Source organism: Centrocercus urophasianus, unplaced genomic scaffold (genome assembly GCF_019232065.1).
Source record: "Centrocercus urophasianus isolate 14NV4802_14NV808 unplaced genomic scaffold, USGS_Curo_1.0 seq_9, whole genome shotgun sequence".
Classification (NCBI taxonomy): Eukaryota; Metazoa; Chordata; class Aves; order Galliformes; family Phasianidae; genus Centrocercus; species Centrocercus urophasianus.
The window spans coordinates 32,898,646-32,922,453 of NW_024885532.1; the positions used below are offsets into that span (position 1 = coordinate 32,898,646).

At 40.3% G+C, this 23,808-nt stretch overlaps 1 protein-coding gene across 3 annotated transcripts in view; it reads left to right on the top strand.

The window, feature by feature from the left end:
• MICU2 (mitochondrial calcium uptake 2) overlaps positions 1-23,808 on the top strand; it is a 134,366-nt gene that overhangs the window by 66,536 nt on the left and 44,022 nt on the right. For all 3 annotated transcript variants that reach the window (XM_042839254.1, XM_042839256.1, XM_042839255.1), the window contains exon 2: positions 5,745-5,892. In XM_042839254.1, the coding sequence (XP_042695188.1) occupies positions 5,745-5,892 (148 nt within the window). The remainder of the gene's footprint in view (positions 1-5,744; positions 5,893-23,808) is intronic.

The window sequence follows — 23,808 nt, forward strand, 5'->3', positions numbered from 1 at the left end:
AGTTTGCCCTGATGGAAACCGCTGAGGTGCTTGATTACAGATACTTTAATATCTGAAGTCCAATTTTAAATGCATAATTGATTCCCACTGTATGCCTATCTTTGCTTGAAACTCCGTTTGTAGACTGGAATTAAAGAGAAGAACATTGCCTTTTGCCACGTACATGCATTTTTTATTAGCAAAATGAATGCTTTGTCAGTGTTTCAGAAATGTCAGCAATGTCAAATCGTTTCTATCTGAAGGACTCATTGAATGACTCAGGAAAAAGTACCTGGAAATTTTTCAGGACTTAATTGAAGTGGGAAAGATACAGAATTGTTGAGAGAGAACTCACTCCCCTCTGCGTGTTTTAAGTGAGTGCTTCAAAAGAACATCCATCTTAAAATTAAGTGATTGAATCAGCCTTTTCTTCAAAACATAATTTAAATTCAGTCTTTGATCAGATATTTGGAATATTGATTAGAACAGTAACAGCCATTTATCCCCTTGTGAGAAGAGAAGGATGCTTCTAATCTTTTTATTAAAAAAAAAACTCAGAACTTTCTACTACTTCCCACGTATTTTCATCTTTTGTATCTTGCACATCAGGCATCTTTACTTGCAAATATGGAAGAGACACAGTGGTGAAGAGAAAAACGTGGATGGAGGGATATTTACAGCTTTACAAGAGGATGTAAGCTGCTGTTTCAAACTCGACTATATTTTGCATTTAGCCACATGACGTGTCTTGTACCTGCTTTGCAAAACCTGTGCTGCCTGCTTTCTGACAGTTCACTGTCACTAGGGACTCGGGGCTGTCTGAAGCCACACTTTAAGGAATAGTGTGATGGCTGGTAGTCCAGAAACAGCTGACACTGTGTGGTGGAAAGAAGCTGTGTAGTTAAAGCAGAGTTTCGCAATTAAGTTCCTGAACACCTTCTGAAATGACTTTTTTTGTTTGGAGAATAATCATAGTAAAAAGCCAGTTATGCTCATACAGTTCATTTAGGTTATGAGGGTTTTGTACCTCTGCACTGCACTCCGTGGCCTGCAGTTGGAAGTACTTCTGCCTCAGCTGCCGTGCCAGGCGTGGGCTGGCTGCAGTGTTCCATCTTCTGTGTGGGTTCCCAGAATCATAGAGCATCCCGAGTTGGAAGGGACCCACAGGAGTCATTAAGTCCAACCCCGGCTCCACACAGGACCACCCAAGTCAAACCCTGTGTCTGAGAGCGCTTCCAAACGCTCCCTGAACTGCAGCAGTGGGGCCGTGCCCACAGCCCTGGGCAGCTGTTCCGTGCCCACCGCCCTCTGCCGCAGCCCCTTTCCCTCACCCCCAGCCGCCCTCCCCTGACGCAGCTCCGTGCCGTTCCCTGTTGCTGCCACACAGAGCAGAGCTCAGCGCTGCCCTCTGCTCCCTGTGAGGAGCTGCGGCCGCCATCAGGCCTCCCCTCAGCCTGCTCTGGGCTGAGCACACCAGGAGCCTCAGCTGCTCCTTACTTATCTTTCCCTTCTGACCCTTCGCATCTTTGTTGCCCTCTTTTGGAGTCTCTCTAGTGGTTTTATGTCCTGAAATGAAATAAGCTAGCTTGGAGCAGAAGCAGCAGCTATGTGTGGTGTCAAGTCGAATCCACTGCAGCCCTCACAACCGTCTGCACTGTCCTGAGACCCAAGATGATTCCCTGTATGTGTCAGCTATTTGCAACCCACATAGCTGAGCACGGGTCATGGACTTGACAGAACTGGAGTGTTTGTTAGATCCCTTAATCAGCTGGATGCTTTTGGAAGAGATCAAAGAAGTCCTTTTGTTAACCAGAGATCCACTGTGAGAAGCCCTCTGTACCCACACAAGCACTAAGTGTTAACAATGGAGAAGAAATTAAAGTCATACTGTTTCAGCACAGTGGAATTGTAGCAGAAATAATAAATGCATGTACTGATGTGCATTGGCATTTACATGTGGTTGGCTTCATTGAAATTGCTGGATTTAATACAGTAGTATTTATGTGTCTCTATTCTTGAAATGAAATTTTGTTGTTGAAAATGTCTGATTACATTTAAAAAGAAAAAAGGAAGCAAACATAATTTTGATCCTAAAATAATTCTAAAATAAAAGTAACAGTGATGTTTGCTTTTTAATCTAACAGCAATGATAACTGCAGATTTTAAAGGCGTTTATTTTGTCAGCTTCCTCGTGTTCCACATAATCCATCTTTCATTATAAAAATAAAACTAATTTTAAAAAAGCAACCTTGAGCAGATTGCCACAAGGTAACATTTACTTTTTAGAACTAAGGGGAGTTTAACATCATTCTGCTCTTTGTTTCACCACTGCATCTGCTGCAGTGAATTTATCTGCCTGTTCTGCTGTTTGATTAGTTAAGCCCACTTATTCAGCACTGGATAGGAGGCAGTTTAAAGGGCAAACATCCAGATGCATTCAGTTGAATTAAAATTATACTGAATGTATTTGTCAAACTATAAGTTATATGGCTTACACCTGAGAAGTCATCACTTTCCTGATGTCGTTACAGTATAATTGTGAACTTCATGTTTCTGATGCCAACTATAGCAAGCTGAAGTTCTTAATTGGTATTAAACAAATTTGAATAGTATTAGTATTGTGACAGATAGTCAGGCAAAGTTTTACGTCATCATGATGTTCTGTTTATGTATGTGGCCACTGATGTTGCTGCCTTCACCCTGGACATAAACTTCTACATATTCCTTACACACATTCAGACTGAGATCTGTAACATTCCTCCACCAGTCTTTTCCTCTAAGCTTCCATGTTCACATTGTTTGCCCAGGTTTTCCTTCTCATGCAATAAAATCGTGCTAGCGTGGTTAGAGAGAAGCAAGGTCAACTTATTTTTGTGGCAGTCTGTCTCTCCCTTCATCTTCTGAACTTTCTATGCAGACAGTGAAAACAAATGATTGTAACTGCACTCCAGAACTCCTGCCCTCTCTGCTCATAAAGGCAGCGTGCATTAACCTAGTACATGTCTATAAGTCCCTGAAGGCAGAGTGCAAAGAGGATGGAGCTGGGCTCTGCTGAGTGGTAAACAGTGCCAAGACAGGAGGCAGTGGGCACAAACTGGTACACAGGAGGTTTCCTCTGAACACCGGGAGCACTTCTGTGTTGTGCAGGTGATGGAGCCCTGGCATTGGCTGCCCAGAAGCTGTGCACTCTCCTCCTTGTGGTTCTTCCAGAGCTGCCTGAATGTGGCCCTGGGCACCCTTCTCTGGGAGTCCCTTCTGGAGCCAATGGACCCAGAGGTCCCTGCCAGCCTCAGCCATTCTGTGGTTCTGTAGGGAGCAGTAGCATGTGAGCAGCTTGACTCTGCTTTAGCTCTAGCTCAGATCTTGATGCTAAGCCAGAGGGGTTAGGATGTTTTTAACAAATGCTGAGATCCTCATACAGAGACAGGACTTCAAAAGTGTTGCAAAAGGTTTTTAAAAAATAGTCAGTTGATAGAGCTGATGCTCTATCAACCTGTAGGGCTGATGTTCTGTCAACCTGTAAGATTTGCTTACGTCAGTTATCCTGGTATTTGAAGATGACTTTAATAGGAAATAGCCCTTGTTCCCAAGTCTGGCTTGCAGATCAGGGATGCTAACTTCTTGAATGGAGCTTGGTGAATTTGTCATCATGCGTTACCATTCCGATGCAATACATATTTTTCTGGATACAAGGCACTGTTTGTTTGTTAATATGTTAACTTGTACCGGTCTATTTTGGATAAAATTTTCAGTTACTGAAATTCAGTGCTTTGACATCAGTTATGAAGTTGAGTTTTAAACAGGATTCAGACAAATATTGCAAGACTTCATGCACTTGAGAGTCCAGATGGTCTGAAGGTATTGTAGGGCTTGCCATTACATCGTCTGAACTGTTTTATTTTGTGTTTGTGCAGAAAAATTGTTCCTCATTCCATCATTTCAGGTAAAGGACAGTTGTGAAGCAGTTTTCCACTTTTAAATTTCCCACAGGGCAAACATTGCTGATTTTTTTTTGAAAAGATGATGATTTTTGTAAGAATCCTGCATGTTAATAACCTACAACTATGAACTATTCATTTGATATCTGCAATATGTGTTGGATCTTGTTAACAAGGTGATTATGGAATCATTTGTCTCCCAAAGTTTTAACAAGAGCAAACCGAAAGTAGTCAGTACATTAGATACACTTTTTAAACATTTTTCTTGGATGTGCAGATCTGAATCACAGAGTAGCAACAATGCAGTGTGTGTTGTAGACCATCACCAGGTAATACATAAAGCAGTGATATCGATACAGAATATTCACATTGAAAGCAAACAAAACTTTGGCTTAAGATAGGTAGAAGTGTTCCTCATTCACTTTGCGTATTAGATTTTGACTGGATTTTGTGAACTTTTTTTTTGTTGTTTTACTTCTTTTTTTTTTCCTAATTGTTCCCTCCCCACATCTTTGTGAAAAGTCTGGGCTGTAGGAAAGCTACCTCACTAAAACTGACTGTAAGAGGTGATTGTGTTGTTCTGTGAAACATTAGAAATATGTGCTTCGTGGTAATACAGAGGTGAAAGGAGTAGGGTTAAATGACAGGTTGCAGCATTATATTTAGAACTGTAACTAAGTATGAATGTGATAACAATTTAGGATCTGGCTGTAGTTTTACCACTAGTACCCATTGCCTTGAGATCCCCAGATCACATGGTGCAGTTAGGGAGCACAGTGGGTAAAGGAAAAGGAAGCCTGATGATGCAGAGTTGAAATACCCCATTCTCTGAAGGCTCATTGTCCACAGAACCATTTCTTCACCTGTCTTCCAGTGGAATGGGCACTGGCCACAGCTTGAGGTCCACACTTGTGCTTTAGGATTGCTTCACGTCTAAAGCTTCAGTTGTTTCTCCCAGGCCATCCTGAACCTTGTTATTTGCAGTCCTAACTTATAAATATCTCTGTTTCACTATGTCTCCATCCTCTCTTTCTGCCCGTGAGTGCTGTTACTACTCTTCAGAAGTATTGCCAGCTTGTGTGAGTTCCATCGTGAGTTTCTCAATAGTTTGTTGGTGGTGGTTTGTTGTTTTTTTGTTTTTTTTTTTGAGGAGAGGTTGAAAGTTTTTTCTTTGCTTTGCTAATTGGATCTTTGGGTTTGGTGACACCATCTCTGACGTTATGGTTAATGCTTTCATTGCTTTTCCCTTTCTTCTAATTTCTCAACAAGATATGCCCATTCTGCATATGCACATGCATATTCCATTCTCGTGCACCGTAACACCTTTGTTCCTCCTTCTTAGGAGCTGTTCCACAGCTTAATACTCAACCTCAGGACTGAGTCCTGAACAGATGTGGTACACATTTAAACCTTTGGTGAACTGGTCATTAACCTGGCAAAATATCATTCACAGTCTGGTTGGTTTCATTTTTTGCTGAGTTAGTGAGCTGAATTTGGCCCCAGCAGTAGCAGGGCTGGCCAACATGGAGGTGCAGGACCATATGGCCAGGAGCAGGGGAGTGGGAAGCAAGGGCAGCCTTTGGTGACAGCAAGCCATTAATTTGGCTCAGCTGTGTTGTTAAAGCATGCTCTCAGCAAGGCCAGAAATACTGTGAATGTCGTATAAGAATGTCGTACATTAGAACTGTGCTGTAAAAGCTTTAATCTCTTCTTGTGGATACCCACACAATACTGAGGTTACTCAAGATGAGGTATAGCATTCTTTCTAATTACAGAGTTGATCTACAAATGCAGCTGTCTTTCTGCATGGATTTTTTTCTGTTTCAGAAGGAAGATGTTGCAAATGCAGAAATGGCTGAAAGACTGTCGCTTCGGAAGAATCGCTTTATGCATTTTGCATCACTGGAGTATGAAGGAGAATATTACATGACACCACGAGATTTCTTGTTTTCAGTAATGTTTGATCAAGTGCAACGTAAGTTGTTTTCTCATCACTGTATTTGTGAGGGAAAAGGAACTTGAAAGTCCCCTTAAAAATGTAATGTACAAATCACTGGGACAGGGTCCCTTATCTGACATCAGTCATCAGAAGCCAATTTATAAATGTTGGGCATGTGGATTCTCACAGGCACCACCTTGTGTGCTAGTGACATGCTGATCATCTCAAAATCTGGTGACTGAAGGATGGCATTACGTCTCTGCATAATTTGCATGTCTGATCAGTGTGCAGTTCCTCAATTACTTACTTGGTAAGACTGTAGTGTGACTGTGCTCATTCTATTCCTGTCCCTGTTATCTGTCCGCCCGCTTTATCAGAAAGTACTCTGTGACCTTTTTTTCTCCCAGTGATGGGAGAGATGTGAATATGTGTAATGAAGCATGGAGCTCAGCTCTAGGTTTCTGATTTCAAATCTCTTCTGGTTTATAGAAGACTTGGATAAGAACAAATCAAAATTGTTTGCAAATTAAAAAAAAAAAAAAAAAGTTTTAAAAGTGTGCTTTCTGAGGAGGAGCTTGGAGCACCACACAAATATAAAGTACATACGTTATTGTCCTCGTGGTTTCCTGATCTCATTAATCTGCCCTGTTCCTTCAGCTTTTTTATGCTGACATTTCCATATTAGAATGTATTTTTAAACAATATATGTTTTCACAAAAAGAAATTGGTTTTTATTGCTTCCCCAAGAAAATTTTACTTAAGTGAGGTTCAGAAATGTGAAGTTCCCTAAGTATCAGGGTCACTCAGAAGACCAGTGTCCATTAGTACACCTGCAGAGGGAAAGAGGGGAAAAACCAAGCTCTAATTGTTGTTTGCTAGCTGTTGTCTGCACATCCTAACTGACCCGTGGAGCATGTTGTGTAGCAGAAGCTATTCACAGCCTGTGGTGCTCACTGCCCATCTAGCAGAGAGATCAGCATCACTTGAGGATATCGAGAAGGAAATACAGAAGGGAATTCAGAGCTCTGTGGAAAGACACACAGAAAGAAGGAAGTTTGGACAGGCTGTTATTCGAGCCCATGGGAAACCTGGAGCAGCACGAGTTTACAGAGCTGCAAGTGGTCCAAGAATAGAACACAAGAACCTGTAATAAGAAAGAGTTATCTTGTGTCTGCAAAAATCTATAGTTGATAAGGGTACCTGGCTTCCCTGCTGACATTCAATTTCTAATATTATACAAAGCTGAATATAAATCCTTAGAAGGACTATATGACCTTGAGAGACATGAAGATTCTCAAAATAGCCTATTTTTATAATATATGACATGATATGATAATAATATGATAATATTTTTATAATATATGACAAATGGAAGGAGTGTTTTTTCCCTTCAAATTTTGTATCAGTAAGTTAAAAACCTAGAACGGATTTTCTTTGGAGTTTCCCATTCTGAAATAGTGAAAGACGGTGGGTACTGAATTTTTCAGTGTTGAAGATGTGGCTTTCAAACAGTAGTCTGTGAAAGCAAGGTTAAAGAAAGAAGTGTTTTTCAGTCTTAGCACTTCATACATATTAATTGGTTATTCCAGCTAAAATGATATACGTGCAGATTTTTAATGAAATGCTATGTGGATAAGATTGATTTGCAATGCAGCTGAGTTAATTTCTGTTACTTTGCTAATGTAAAAGTGGGAAACAGCTTCAAATAGAACAGAAAAATGACAAGAAAAATACGTGAACAAAAGAATCTTTGCGCCAACACATACAGCATTTCAGTTAATGTTAAGGTTTACAACAATGGCATTGCAGATTATTGATAGAAAAATGTTAATATGTGAATCTAATGCTCCATACAGTATTTTGAATATTTTAAAGTCACTGCCTTGTTCATTTTCTTGCAGAGAATTTCCTGGGAGAAAAATAAACAGACATAGCTCAAGCCTCTCTCCAGGTATATTAAAGGTAGATCAGGTTCACAGAGTCATGGAATCATTAAAGTTGGAAAACACCTCTAAATCCATCTAGTCCAACAGTCAACCCATCACCAACATGCCCACTAAATACCAAAGCAGCAATTACTTCTGGAAACTTTTGGCTTATATTATAAAATTAATTCCTTTTTTAATCTTGAACAATGGTTTTAGAAAGGAAAATGGGCATGCCAACACTAATCCTAGAAATTTCTTCACTTACTGACAGTGAGATGCAAATTGAAAATGTGACCCTGCACACAAATGCTGAACTTAAAGCTCTAATGATTTTATGGTTTTCCACTTGCTTTCTATTAATCACTAATTAAAAAAATCTTATAAATTTTGATGCCCTCAAGCATTCATCCTCATAAATGTTTGCTTACAAATTACTTGAGTTAGCCAATTGGTTGTGATACGTAATACAGAAGGCCTAGCTCCATCCGAGGTCTGTTCTCAAGTTTTGTTTCTGCTGTTTTTCTTGCAGACTGTAGCCCAGAACATATGATCAGTCCCATTAAAAAAGAAGTGTCATCTCAAATACAGTCTTCACAACAGATTTGGAAAGTTGTTTAATTCTAGCTATGTTGTACTGGTGCAGCAAGCAGCTTCCAAAATGGTGGGTTCCTTACTCAAAGCAGTCTGCTGGCTGCTCTGTCACTTCCCAAGGTCCAACCGAGACTGTTGGCTACAGGAGGGAAGATAGCATCTCAGCAGGACTTCTGTACATCACGAACAATATCTTCAATGTGATCCAGAAGCACCCAGTGCTGATTCTGAAACACTGATGTCAGTGCTCTTGCTGAAATGTAGTAAACAATGAGCATGGATTTGTTTGGGGAATGTAAGAATAATAGTGCACGTTAAATCCTGGTTAGAGGTCAGCATCCATAAAGCATCCGCTACAGGTTGCAGACTAAAAATAAATTGCTGAGATGCTTGAGAGCTATTTTTACTTTTTTCTGTGATGCTTATGAAGATGGTATCAAAGGTGCTGGGATGTCACATAGGAAAGAAACAGCTGTGTTCTCTGAAGTCTATTATGTGCTTACTGTCTTCTACATTTTGTGGAAAAACAAGCTTCTGACTTCTATTACTCTTCTCTTTGCATACTCTAGCCAGTTTTCCCTCTTCACAGAACACTTTCTCAGTTTCTTACAGAGCTGTGGTCTTTTTTCTTTTGGAAATATTTATTTTTCTTGCTTTTTCCCCCCTAACGTTTTTATTCTTTCTGTTGTCTGTCCTTTTGCAAACTGGAGGAGTCCGTTCTCACTTTTATTTCTCCCTTGTTTCTTTTGTTGCTGTTGTTTTTTAACTAAGCCCCTAAAGAAGTAAATGGGGAATGTATGTATGTGTCTGTCTCCTGTAAGTGTACACAACATTGACCTGTGGGCAATGCTGCAAGGTTGGTGGTTGCAGCCTTCTGCTGTATATTCAGACAGGATAATGGGGAGGAACATGAGGCTTTTGGTTTGTTCTGTGAGTCAACCATAACACAAGGCTGGACAGCTGCTGCCAGCCTTAGAAGAGCTGGGGATCTTGGAGCATGGGGAGGTACTTTGATGGAGGTACACCATCAAAACGTGTCCCGGACATGGCTACAAGGGAAGCCATTTTCTTCTCATCAGAGATTATTCAAAACCCATGTAGTAATTTTAACATGATGCAAATATGCCAGTTTTTCTTTGATATTGAAGGAGAGATGTCTGCTTTGTGCATTTCAAACCACTGGTCTAAATGCTCTTTTGGTATGATTTCTCTTATTTGCATCTGAGCTGTAATTGCATTTTGTCCTCTCAGCTGTGATTGTCTTAAAACTAGAAATTAAGTTCATTGGTACAGACAGCCCAGAGAGCTGTGGGAGCCCCATCCCTGGAAACGTTCAAGATCGAGTTGGATGGGGCTCTGGGCAGCCTGACCTGGTGGGTGGCAGCCTTGCCCAAGGCAGGGGGTTGGATCTGGGTGGACATTAAGGTCCCTTCAACTCAAACCATTCTGTGATTCTAAGATGTAAGAGTTTGGAAAAACCATAATCCTGTTTTTATTTGCTCTGTGTAAGTTACACTGGATGCTGGAGGATTCCAGGCTGAAACTGTTTGCAGTTACAGTTAATCCTATGAACTTTCATTTAATTTACTGAAGATAGAAAACCCACTTTCAAATCAGGTTCTGCCATCATTTCCAAATGGGAAGAACTGAGAAATGAAAGAGAAACTTTCAGCACAGTGATAAGCTTCTCTTCTTATCTCAGTTGCCAGTCCTTTATTTTGCCAGCAATTGCATTAATCCTATAACATTTAGTCTGCTGCTTTTGTTGGTTCCTAAAGAGAACATCAGCTTTAGGCCAAGGTTTTGGAAATAGAACTTGAGTTTGGATATAGACAAAAATGCCACAGAAATGGAACAGTGATGTTTTTAATAAGGGACTTTTTTTTTTTTTTAATTTACAATATTAGTAGTCAAATTTTAGTTCATTTCCTGCTTTTCTGAACAGAATTGATTTCTAGCCGTGTCTAGCCAAGGATATGACAGTAGGAAACAGACAAGCAGAATGTGAGTGGTCTGAGAATGGACCAAATAGGAAGCTCAGTTCCTTACAAAATGGGTTGATTTCACCAATAAATTAATGTTGTTACTGGACTTTCTTCTTACTTCCCACAGGTAAGGCAGAAGTGGGGAGGACCATACTGAAGAAGGCATTAAGACTCAGGCCAGGATTTAAGTATTTAATTTACTTATGTCCTCCAAAATCTATATGATACAGTGCTGTCTAGGTGAAACAGAACTACTTATTTTGTATGAGCTGTGCTTAAAATGATTTTATATGTCTGGTAATGTGTGCGTGAATAGAAGACGTGGCCAGTGAACTCTACTCTTTCTCTGATTAATGTTTAGCTTAATGATTGTTTCCAGAGAGAATGTGAGCTGTCAACCGTCCATCTCAGCTATCTGGCATTGCAGCCTCCCATGAATGGCAAGCAGACATAGATCAGCAGTGTTGCCTGAGAAGTGTGGAAGGAACCCCTCCAGCTCTGCCTGGCTGCTTTGCTTTCACCTCGTGCTGCCTCCCTCCCCACTGCCAGCACAAAGCATTGCACAGCCACGTGCTGAATCCAGCTAAGGAACTCATTTTGGGTAAAAGGAGTCATTTCTTCCTGCTGGCTTTCTGAAGTAAAGCGTTTCTCCAGTCTGCTGTGTTTGCAGTTCTCCACTTGCCCCTGGGGATGCTGGAAATGGAAAGGCACAGAGGCAGGTCCATTGCTTTCCCAGATTGAAGCCCCTGAGACAAGATCTCCGTGAGTTCCTGAGCAAGCAGCAGCTTCTCAATTCTGTCCCTGGACCTCAGGGTATCTTGCGCTGAAGCACGTAACTCAGGTATAGCTAAACTTCAGAACACCTTTAAAAAGTGAGAACACTGAGCAATTTAACTATGCACCAAGAAATACAGAAATATTTCTGAGTTTGATTGCAGCATTGTGTTGTTTTATTCCTATTCAGACAAAAATAGGGAGAAAAAAATAAAAATTAAAGCCTGCACAAAAACAGAATGAGAAGTGGTCTTGCTTTGAGTTGGGAATAGTGGTCCTTGCCCTACAGCCCTGGGGTTTTTTGCTCCCTGGTGATTTTCACTGGAGAATTGCTGCATAATCTCCTCTTGGTTCTTAAGCATGATTCAATGTAAAAGAAAGTAGACATTGTGGTCTGTAAACCAGATAAATAATTGGATTGTCTGTGCTGCACCAGGAGTGCTGAGGGTGGAAAATACCAAAATGTTTTGCTGTTTCCAGATTGTCTAGTGAATTCCTGAATGATGAATTCCTGTACACAGTTGGGTGGTATTTATTACTGAAGAAAAAATCCTAGGTGTGTTCTTTGACAGAGTTGCACAACGTGCAATAAATCATGATTTATTAGAGAACAACTTTGCAGGTGAGGAAACAGATGAACTGTAGTGCAAAGATACCAACTGTCATAAAATCTAACCCAGCTGATCTTGAACCCTGCTTAAGAGGCCTTGGTTCACAAGTTCTGCTCATTTGCTTTCTGCTGCGTAGATTTCTCTGTTACTCATTTTCTTTTATACAGGCCAAAAATTGTGAAATCTTGTCCTATTGATAAAATCAAACCTGCAAATTTATTTACTGTCAGGGTGATAATGAAGAAAAATATTTGCTATCTTACCATTTAAGGAGAATGGGCTGATAACAAATGCAGAGTTTTGTGACAGGCTTATTTTGTTTTGCATATTGACATAGCGAAGATCTTTACGAAGAATGGCTTCACACCAAACTGCTTTTGTAAATATTTGCCTAATTTTTTACCGTTAGTGGTTTTACAGCAGGAAGCAGACACCTTGTTATCAACAAAGGCATCAGTGAATGAAATCTGACATTCTGACACAATGCCCGTGCTGGTTTAAGACACCTATGGCAGTGTTTTGTGTGGTTAACCTGTAGCATCCTGAATGTGTATCTGCCTTCAGTATTTTGCATTCGGGATTTGGGGGTTCCCAGTTATAGGCCGTGTAATCTCATGTGAAACCACTGTTACTAAAGGATGTGCATCAAAACATTGCAAAACCAGCAAGCTCTTCCGGATAATCTATTGGAGGCTAATCTGAATTGCAATATTTGATGCACTGATAGTATAGTGAAAAAGGGGTTGAGGTCAATTTATGATGTAAAAACTTCTCAGTGTCTAGTAATATCTATTAAGAATAATATGAATTTGCATTAAAAAGTTATTTTTTTAAGATGTCAAGTGTAAGGAGGATAAGTCTCAGCTGACTTGCACTGAATTTTTATTGAAATACAGGAGTATTTTTAAAAGACCCTTTCAGTTTCATGTAACATTGTGTTTTATACAATTATGTGTCCTTAGCCTCACATTCCAGATTTTCCAGCCAATATTTTGTTAGAGCTTCTTCATGGAGATATAATTTCTGGTATGCTGTTACTGTAGAACAAATAAGAAGATCTGTATTAAGTTTTTGATAGAACTACAGATGCAAGAATGTTTCAGAAAATGAAGATTTTTCAATACTTTATGTCTGGACTGTGTTTACATTAATTTTTTTGGATAAGATTATACTATTAGCTTGGAGAACCGAAGACTGTAGGGAGATTTCATTGCTGCCTTCCAGTACATGAAGAGAGCTTACAAGCAGGAGGTAGACTTCCTTTTTACACAGTCTGATACTGACAGGACATGAGGGAATGGCTTTAAACTGAAATATGAGAGTTTTAGGTTGGATGTTAGGAAGACATTCTTTACTCAGAGGGTGGTAAGGCACTGGCACGGCTGCCCAGAGAGCAATGCATGCCCCATCCCTGGAGATACTCAAGGTCAGGTTGGATGGGGCCCTGGGCAGCCTGAACTGGTGGATGGCAGCTCTGCCCATGGCAGGAGTGGTTGGATCTGAGTGGGCTTCAAGGTCCCTTCAACCCATACATTCTATGATTCCAGAAATACATTTCTCTTTCAAGTAGAAAACAAAAATTCAGGTTAGCTCGTCTCATAGTAATTCACATCTGATTGATAAAGATCTTGATCCTGGAAGTCTCTCTTTGTATATTCTGTCCAGATTTAATATATCCCAACTTGTTCACTTCCTGAACCACTCTTTATCTGCAGCCCTTTTCAGAAGTTGAACAGATTTTCCTGTGCTTGGTAACACCTGAATGCCTGAGGTGGTAGTAACATGATTAAATCCTAACACAGTACATGGCAATGTCTGTTATTAGGATTTAAGTTTGCTAGGAGAAGTTGTTTGACTTGGTTAAGTTTTCCTTGAAAGCACAATGGGCACAGGGTAGTTTTGTGTTTGAGAGTTGGATGTGATACGTGCTTCCATGCTCCCACAGCATCAGCGTGGTCAGGAATGTGAGTGAACCTGTGGAAAGGGTGTGATGCAAGACTGAAATTGCTGGAAAACAGTTGTGTCTCTGTTGTGCTTAGTGAAACTTACTTGTTTGCTCTTTTTTCAGGAAATAGGAGTTTTAGGTTCATAGTGCTGGAAAGAGAAGAGGTGCTGGCATGGGAGCAGAGGTAACAATCAGCAGCAAGGGAGCTTCAGTCACAGCAGAGAGCAAGAGGAAGGACTGAACAGCAGTGGTCAGAGGAAAGGAAACCATGCAGCAAAATCACTTACAGAGAAGTAGGTTTTGCCATGTCGTACAATAGGCAGGTGCCTTTGAACTGCATCACAAGACACAAGACAAGGGAGGTACCTAGGGTACACTGCTTGGAAGGTCAAACAGGAAAATATATTTTGGGTCCTCAAAGCTTTACTGAGATTTGCATTTTAGCATTTGTCTGCATGATACAACAGCAGGCTTATAAGAAGCTCCTGGCTTTGTTTTGTTTTTTCTTGTTTCTCCTTTTGTGACAGTGCTGACTAGTTGGAGGATGATGCAGAATCAGAGTTCCTATTTGTATTGACTGCAATGCTTACTGATTAGGAAAAGACTTGGCAAGGCAGTACAATCTGGAAGTACTTTGCTAGCTATTTAGCTTTCTGAAGAACAACTGTTAATGACAAGGTATATTGCAGCTTCTCGATGAATGAAAGCAGTTATTAAAACTCAGCACAAAAATAGTGTCAATACTAAAACTGCTCAGACTTCAGTAGAGCTGTAAGCAAGAGGCAAGTGGTCCCCACACATCTTGAAGGATTTAGTTATTTTAAGTGTGAAAGTTATTAGTTGTTTAATGGCACCTGAATGGAAAACAGATTCCCTGAAACGAATGAAAATATATCATGTACATACAGAATCCTTGTAGTACAAGTAATGGAAAGGTCTGGTTATTAATAACAGGAGCCTGCTTGTTGTATAAACATCGGCTACCTTCGGATTTCAGAAGTCTTGCAATGCTTTCTGCTTCAGTTAACTATTCCAGGTTTGTGACATGCTACTGTGTTATTTAAGATACTTAAAAGAGAAATTGCATTCCTTTCTTTTAATACGTGTGAGCAAGTTTCAAGAACTCACGCAATCCTTCATGGTCTCTGAATACTTTTAATACTATTAATAAAGACTTTTTATAAAACACTGCACACTGTATGGGCGACGTTTATAACATAATACTGACGTAACCACAGAAAATATCTCTGGGATTTTTCTGTAATGCTGTTTGGTAGGTTACTTCAGTGTTATTTCTTTAATAAATTCAGTGGGACTTAATCAGTTCAGAAACATCCTGCTTAGCTGACAATTAAATCTTAACAGATGTAGTGTGAAAATCAGATTCCATGAATTTTCATCACTCTTAAATGTATTTTAATTTCTTGCAGTGTATGTCCCTAGCACAGTCAGGTATTGTTTTGTACCTAAGAAGTACAATCTGTTTTTAAAATTCCTTGCATTACATTACACCGTTCAGAAATGATAGTGATGTGGTGAATGCTGGCAGGCGCCAGAAGTGCCTGGTAGGTTCCTGCCAAAATCTAGTTGCATTCTAGCCCCACAGCTGAAAAGCTGTCTGTAACTCTTCTGGTGCTCATGGGTCAGTGCTTTCACTTAGGCCAGAACAGAATTTTTGTTGTATTAGTCACACACTAATATACTTGATTCACATACTTGATTCTTTTTTGAGTAATACTGATACAAGTTGAGTTTTTTTCCATAAGAAATATTGCAGTGTGATTATTTTTTTTAAATATCTCATGTGGAGCCATCAAGTACTGCTTTTCTTCTAGGCAGTCGTGACAGATAAGGTATGCAGCAAGTCACGGGAAATGAAAGGAGCCATCACTGCTTGCTGAGTGGATGGCTGGGTCTGCAGAAAGATGTTTGAGTAAATGCACTGCCCGAGCCTTGAGAACACTGGCATCTATCTCCTAAGGGGAGAAATTGCCCACCTTACATGCTTGGCTTTTGCTGCCTAGCCTTCAGGCACCTGCAGTGGTTATAGCACAGATTGCAGTCTGCAGCCTGTCATCGGCTGTGAAACAAAAGCAAATACCAAGCTCAGAGGTTGTTTCCATGCATAAAACATCCAGGTTTCTCTCATTAGAGAGGACATGTTGCAGAGCCATGTCTCAGCAGCCGCACTGACCAGAGGGCCCAGCCCCTCACCCTGCCATCCCTGGGGCTGCACAACACCTGGTCCTTCGGCTGCCTAAGCCCTTGTTAAATTTTTCCCCTTAGACCTGGGAAAAGCTTGCGTACCTGACAGCCTAAGAATTGTTCAGCTGTACCTTACAGCAGCTACCACTTCCCCAACAAGTTCTGCCTTGGTTCTTACCAGATGGAATTGTGTAAACCATGGCCAAGCCAGCTACCATTTGTCTTTGTTCAGATTATTTCAGCAGCTGACACACGAAGTCTTCTGTCTGATACAGCTTGCTTTCCCAGGTACTAAAAATACTAATTGATTACTAACTAATACTAATTAAATACAAATATTGGTCATTTTGTCTCGTGTGGATGGGCATCTGCTTCCCCACTGGACCTTTTGTATTGAATTGCTCTCTTTGAGAACTTTCAAAGAGCCTCCCATGCCCTGACACAGTGAGTGATTCTTGTCTGTGTGATTTTGGTGATGGGAAATGTGACAGCTCACTTCTGTTATGTTGTCCCTTTCTTGGAAAAATATAAACCTTAATGACCAGAAATTTCATCAGCATCTCTAGCTTGGTCTAACAGCAAAAGAGCCTGACTATTTAGCAAAAGAGAGCATTGTTTTCTGCAGAGTGTTTGATGGTAAATGTGGACTCCGTTATTGAATGAATAATGAGGGGCTTTGGTATGAGATATGTATTTACAGTGGGCAACATAAAATGAATTCATCTTCTCAGTAAGAGAAAGCTGTCTGTTGTTTACTTTTCATTTCACAGAATCATAGAATGGCCTGGGTTGAAAAGGCCCTCAAAGATCATCTAGTTTCAATCCCTCTGACGTGGGCCGGGCCATCAGCCATTAGACCAGGCTGCATTCGTTCTGAGAATTGTGATGAGCCTATTTTGATTCCCATTTCAATTTAGTCTTTTTACACAACAGCTAAAGTAAATACTCATTCCAGAACAGCCACTATTCTTTATCTTTACTGCTGTGCAGAGGATACAGGGTATCTGATCACTGTATGAACGCTTGTATCTATTACCTGTATTAACAAGTAATGTAGTGATTTCTATAAGCTGTACCCTCTGTTAGGGTGATACTTAGTGGCTTAGCATTTCTTTTTAGTATTCCGTGTCTAAGTGTATCAATGTTCATCATGTATGTTCTAAAAGTCAGCTTGCATTTTAGCAGTTTCAAACTTAAAATATAGGCCTTTCATAAATATTTTCACGCTGGATTTAAAATCAGTTGTCACTGCAGCTTACACTGGAAAATGGTGACACAGCATTTTCTCTGTTGCTTGAAAACTCTTCTTGATATCCAAGCTAAAATTAATCATTCTCTGTTTAAACCCATTTGCTTTTGTGCCAGCATTTCCCATTTCCTAAAATAAGTGTTTTTCTTTGAAATCTTAACCCCATGGTGCATAATAGATAATTATATTACTATTCAGCACTGCTCGTGTTAGGTTAAGGAAATCCAGGTTTATTTTTATCTCATCTGGATGGGGGAGGCCATCTGTTCCATGGTTTCATGTAGGTAGCTTTGTTCTGTGGTTTTTGAATTTGATTTCTTTTTATAAAGCTAACTGCATTCCTTGGCTCAGAGCACAGCCCACTCGCAATCAGTATGGCCTAGGGGATGGAAAAAAGATTGAACTCAGGAACTTCCTAAGTTAATGCTGTTCATGAAACATCTGATTTGTCAAAAAGCAGCATCAGTTACAGGGAAAAGTGATACAAAGCAATGCTTAGTAGAAAAAAAAAAAAAACACTCATATAGTATACACTTCACTCCCAGTCACTACATGTAGAACAGCATCCAGCACTGCAGGTGCTTTGGTCTCCATTTGTAGCTCCATGCATCTGCCAGCTGAACATACTGGAGCAAGGAGACAATGCAAGGGTAACTAGAGGCAGTGACACAAAATCCCAGCATACTGAACTCTGCTATGAGTAAACGAGATGCTGTTAATAGGAATTCTGATGTAGAGGGTAGTTGTGCTTTTATGTTTGTCTCCTTCATTATCTTTACTGAATAAATATTTCTGTTCTATTTTGACAGGCCTAATACAGTGTTTCCTCTGCTGCTTAATGGAATCAGAAATCTTTAGAAATCTGAATGTATAATTAAAGCCAAGACAAAGACAAATGTCTTTTTGTGGTTTGCTCCTTCAGATGAATTGAATTGGGATGGAGAAGTGATTCTGGGTAAATAGACAATTCTAGAAAAGTCACAATTCCATTTCTTAAAGAGACTACTGATCTTCAACTAGATTTTTTTCTTTTTGGCAGGCTTTTCCAGTAGAATCTGAGAAGTTTGAAGTGACAGGGTCAAGAGAAGAAACTTATCTTCACTTCTCTTGCTCAGTTTGAAAGTTCACCCCTTACAGAAGAAGAGGTGCTCTGGTTAATGTTTGAGACTTTTTCTTCTACTAGTAGGGAATGCTGCTGGGCAGCATGTCAGTAATTAATTACTAAACTTTTTATTAAAAATGCTTATTTTCTTCCAGGTTGCAAATTAGCAAAACTGTTTTGGCCACTATGGTATGTCACAAGTAGCATCCATTGTTAAGCTCTTTGATTTCTCGTTGCTTTAGTCATATCTTATCTTTTGGGGAAATTCTAAGGCTTTTCATGATCTGCTCCACTTTCCATTACCCCCTTCCCTTCTGAATAAAGATGGTGTTTCACATTAGTTTTAGGTAACAGCCTTCATTCTGATACTACGAGAAACTAGCAAAAACTGGATCTTTCCAGCAGTCTTTTCATGTAACAAAGATCAGGTAAACCTTTCTTATTTAGTTTAAAATACAGAAGCCTTCTGTTACCCGTTGCGTATCCTGGGAGCCCCTGCTGTACGAAAACTTCCCAAACATCTGTTAATTGCTATGTGACAGATGTTAATGATGTATAAACAAGTCAGACTCAGCAGGGGCTATTACTTTGTTTTCTCAGAGCTTCTGTATTTGCTAGTAACACAATGAGCTCATCTTAGAAGTTAGAAAGAAACTCCTGGTGAATTTAAAAGTAAAACCGATAATGGCATTGGCCAACAACTAGAGGAAAGCAAGTCAGCCACTGAAAGGAACACGTGAGAAGGAAGAAGAATGCAGCTAGAAACTGAAACTGCAATAATGTCAAAACTTTGGCACTTTGTGAAATTATGAAGTAGGTCTGCACAGGACTTGTAAAAAGCCCGAAACAGTAGGCAGCATCTCTTGTAGGAAAGTTCCCAACTTGGTAATTAGAACGTCCTTCTCATGGTGACAAAGTGGTGGAAAAAGTAATGGCATCACTGGTGTCATCTGCATTAGGCTGGCCTAAAGTTTTCATGTGAGGTTGCACTTCAGAATCTTATAAAGGGAAAAGATTCCTTCTGGAAATTCTGACATGACAGAACTGACTTCAGCAATGAATACTGCATTTAGCGCTAGTCATCTTCATGATATCTAGGAATCTAAAATGTCTGAAGTTAAATGCTGTACTTTGGCCAAAAATCTCTTCCCCTCAAGTAGCACTTTTTTCACTTACGCCAATTCTGAGAGATCTGAAGCCAGGCCAGGCTGGATGTGGCTCTGGATGTGGTTGGTGACCCTGCACACAGCAAGGGTTTGAAACTGGATGATCATTGTGATCCTTTTCAACCCGAGCCATTCTATGATTCTATGATTCAATTCACTAAGTGCTAATGGGTGTTTGTTGTAATCGTTATGATTCTGCTGAAAAAGAAAGGGATGTGTTATGTAATGCTAGAAAAGACATCCAATACTTCAGTTCCTTCTTTCAGTAGAACAAATTGCAAAGTGGGTATGTTTCTTCTGTGTGTATTTATTCACTCTTTTCTTTCAATGGCTGGTGTTAGGAGAGTTTGGGAGGATAAGGAACAGATGGATAATACCACCTATTGCAAAAATCTGGAGCACAACCATAGAATGGATCTAAAGTGGATCTGAAAGACCCTTGTGAACTTCCTTTTGTTTTCATTCCTCATGTTTTAGAAGCTGCACATACCTACACTGAACAAAGGTAGTAATTAATTTACTAAACCCTTTCCAAATCTCTATCGAGAAGTGTCATTTGTCCCCTTTTCTCCTGTTATACAAATGCATTTTTAGTTTCTTTGAGAAAAGCCTGCTGCAAGGCAAAGGTAAAGAGGACCTATGCATACAACTAGCCCAGGTCACCCTACACAGTAAATGGGCACCATCAATGCATGTACAGTTAATCCTTTCGTTCCCAAGGTTTTATATTAGTTATAATTTTAAATCTAACTATTCTGTAAATTCAGTAGCAATGTGCTGAGACATCTAGTCACTGTAAATTCCTGTTCATAAAGGAGATGTATGTTCTAAAAGGCAATAGGATTTTGCATTTTTTTGGTGTCTTACCTTGCTCTGCACAGCAAGACAAAATGTCCTAGGCCTTGATCTTAAACACAGAGCTCTCATTAATGAAATTGTCTATGTAGAACTGTCTCCTCTCAATAAAATGTCTAAATTCAGTGATCTCATGTCAGAAGAATTACAGCAAAGTTAGTTTTGCTCTCTTTGTCAGCTGTCAGTGAGATGTAAAGCCAGGATACAGTCTTAAGTGCATACTAAAGAATGTTATTGTCTTTGGTGTAAGCAAGGGGACTAAATCTTAAATCTCCACATGAGACCTGCCAGCTGAACGGCAGCAGAACCACCTGGTCTGTCAACCACACCTACCAAATTTTCATTCTTTTTTTCTGTAGAGATGGGTGTGCAGTTTCCCTTAACCACAGGGAGTTCACTGTAGTTCATGGGTCCCCCCACAAACTTCTCTGAACCTTTTGCAGTCACCAAGAAGGTGGTATCTGTGCTGTGTTCCACGGAGTTTCTTACCACTGTCAAACAGAAAAAAACTGTAAGATGCTGGGAAGAATGCATTTAATCTGTGAAGGATGTAGGCAGCCATAAGGGAGTCAAATTCTTTACATTTGACTGAAGAACAAGGCAGTAGCAGAAAGGAACAGGAGTGAAGATCGACAGCATCATTGTAATAGTGCAGCAATAAAAATGTTGTATCTTGATGAGTTTTCCAAATTGGACGTTACTTTTTTTTTTCCCCCAAACATCTGGCTAAGAATTGCTGAGGTGTAACAAGAGGAAGTTTTCCAAACTGATGCTTCCGACAAAATTTTATTGTACTTTCAAATTAGCCATCACCTCTTGGAACATTTTTTGCAATAGTTCTGAGAAATCTAAGTGCATGTTGCTGTAGTAGAAGCAAATGAATCTTCAAAAAATAATATTGTTTTAGCAAAAAAGAAAGCATTAATGATGGTATAAATAATTTGATATGTCATAGGGTGAAATGGAAAAAAAAGTGAGGTACTATGTAAACTGTATCTACATAGCATTTTATATTTACAGGACTCTTGAGAGCCCACTCAATTTATGTGAAATGTCAGTGCTCCCAGTTACTTACCCACTGCAGTAATTTAAATTGGCTTGATGCACTAATATGTCAGCTATTTACTGCTTGGACACAGGCACTATAAATGCCCTCCATCTGAACAGAATTACGGTAACAGCACTACATTTTTCATGCTGATACCATGAACAACTTCAATTTTTTCACAAAATGCTTTCACTTAAATTTTTAAATTATAGTAAGTTATTCCCTTTTTCCATTCCACTAGGAGAAATAATTAATGAAGTTTGTACTTAGATGAGTAAGTCTAAGAAAAAACAGTAGTGGTTGAATTAATGTCACTGTTGCCTTTTAAAACCCAAACTACAGTTTAGTGTTTCAAATGTGTGACCAAGTACCAGTGTGTACATAAACTGATGAGGTAATGCATGAGCAGCAGTCTATTGGGAGCAGTAGGACAAAGTAGGTGACCCACACGGTCTTTTGTGGCCTCCTTATCTGTCATTCTTGCATGTTGGAGTGTTTGTTACATATCAGAGTGCAATAAATAAATGGTAGTTGTTCCATGTAATTTGGCACAGTTTGATATGATTTGCATTTCCTGCTTAGAGTATGAATTATATCTAAGCTAGAAGGTGAAAAAGAAGAAAGTCCTGTAAGAAAAGGAAGGTTTATTGCCTATAGTAAAGAACTGCAGTTTGATTTCCTACTGCAGTTGAACCACTTACCTTTCACTGGCGCATGCCCTCTAGCATAGACAGTGATAAGACAAGGGGGAATGGTTCTAGTTCAAGGAGGGAAGGTTTAGATTGGATGTCAGGGGTAAGTTTTTCATAGAGAGAGTGGGAAGGTGCTGGAACAGGCTTTCCAAAGAGGTTGTGGATGCCCCATCCCCGGAGGTGTTCAAGGCCAGGTTGGATTTGGCCTTGGGCAGCCTGGTCTAGTACCGGATCTGGAGGTTGGTGACCCTGCCTATGGCAGGGGGTTGGAACTTGATGGTCCTTGGGTCTCTTTCAACCCAAGGCATTCTATGATTCTATGATTCTGTGATCCTCTTTGCTCTTATTCCAGGATTAATTAGTAAGGTAGCTTTATGTTAGTCATAAATTCCCACACACAAAGGATGAATTCCTCACCTGGCACCTCAGTTATGTTTGCCAGCATATGAATCCAACTTTTGATAATTACATTTTTACAATTCTTATATTATCATTGCATTCTTTATATTCTTGTCTTTAACTGCACTTTCATTTTCTTACATTTTGCAAGACGTGTGGAAGCAGTGACAGTAGGTAAGACCTTCAGACAACGAATGGAAGAGTACAAATTGCAGAGGAAGTGATTGAATAAGGTACAACAGGGATAGTTGCTGTGGTAGTGATGGCAGCTAATCATTGAGCACATAAGCTTAAATCAAGTCTTACAGAGGGAGATTAGAGTAAACTTCTGGTGCTGTTAAGGCACTGACCTTTTTTCATTCTTTATGATTGTGGGATGAATGATATGCATGCATTTTCATTCTGAATCCAAATTAATCTCCGTTTGTAACTGAGAGGCAATTTTTTCAAGTTGTGCATGCAGTTACATTTTTAGTTGTGTCATTTCATCATTGCTCTTATTGCTGTACTTTACTTACCTCTTCATTCACCTGGATGAGGGGATTGAGTGCACCCTCAGCAAGTTTGCAGATGATACCCAGCTGGGAGGTGGTGTTGATCTGCCTGAGTGTAGGGAGGCCCTTCAGACGGATTTAGACAGGCTGAACCGCTGGGCTGAGGTGAATGGGATGAGGTTCAACAAGGCCAAGTGTCGGGTCCTCCATTTTGGCCATAACAACCCCATGCAGTGTTACAGGCTTGGGGATGAGTGGCTGGATGAGTGTGAAGAAGAGAAGGACCTGGGGGTGTTGGTTGATCCTCAGCTGAACATGAGCCGACAGTGTGCTCAGGTGGCCAAGAGGGCCAACGGCATCCTGGCCTGCATCAGAAATGGTGTGGCCAGCAGGAGCAGGGAGGTGATCATCCCCCTGTACTCAGCACTGGTGAGGCCGCACCTCGAGTATTGTGTTCAGTTTTGGGCCCCTCACTACAGGAAAGATGTTGAGATCCTGGAGCGTGTTCAGAGAAGGGCAACAAAACTGGTGAGGGGTCTGGAGCACAAGTCTTATGAGGAGCGGCTGAGGGAGCTGGGATTGTTCAGTCTGGAGAAGAGGAGGCTCAGGGGAGACCTCATTGCACTCTACAACCTCCTTAAGGGAGGCTGTGGTGAAGAGGGATCTGGCCTCTTCTCCCAGGCAACGAGCAGGACATGGGGAAGTGGCCACAAGTTGTATCGGAGGAGGTTCAGGTTGGACATAAGGAAGAACTTCTTCTCTCAGAGAGTGGTCAGGCACTGGAATGGCTGCCCAGGGAGGTGGTGGAGTCACCGTCCCTGGCAGTGTTCAAGACGCGTCTGGATGACATGCTGTGTGATGTGGTTTAGTACTAGTGGTGGCAATGGTGACGAGGAGACGGTTGGACT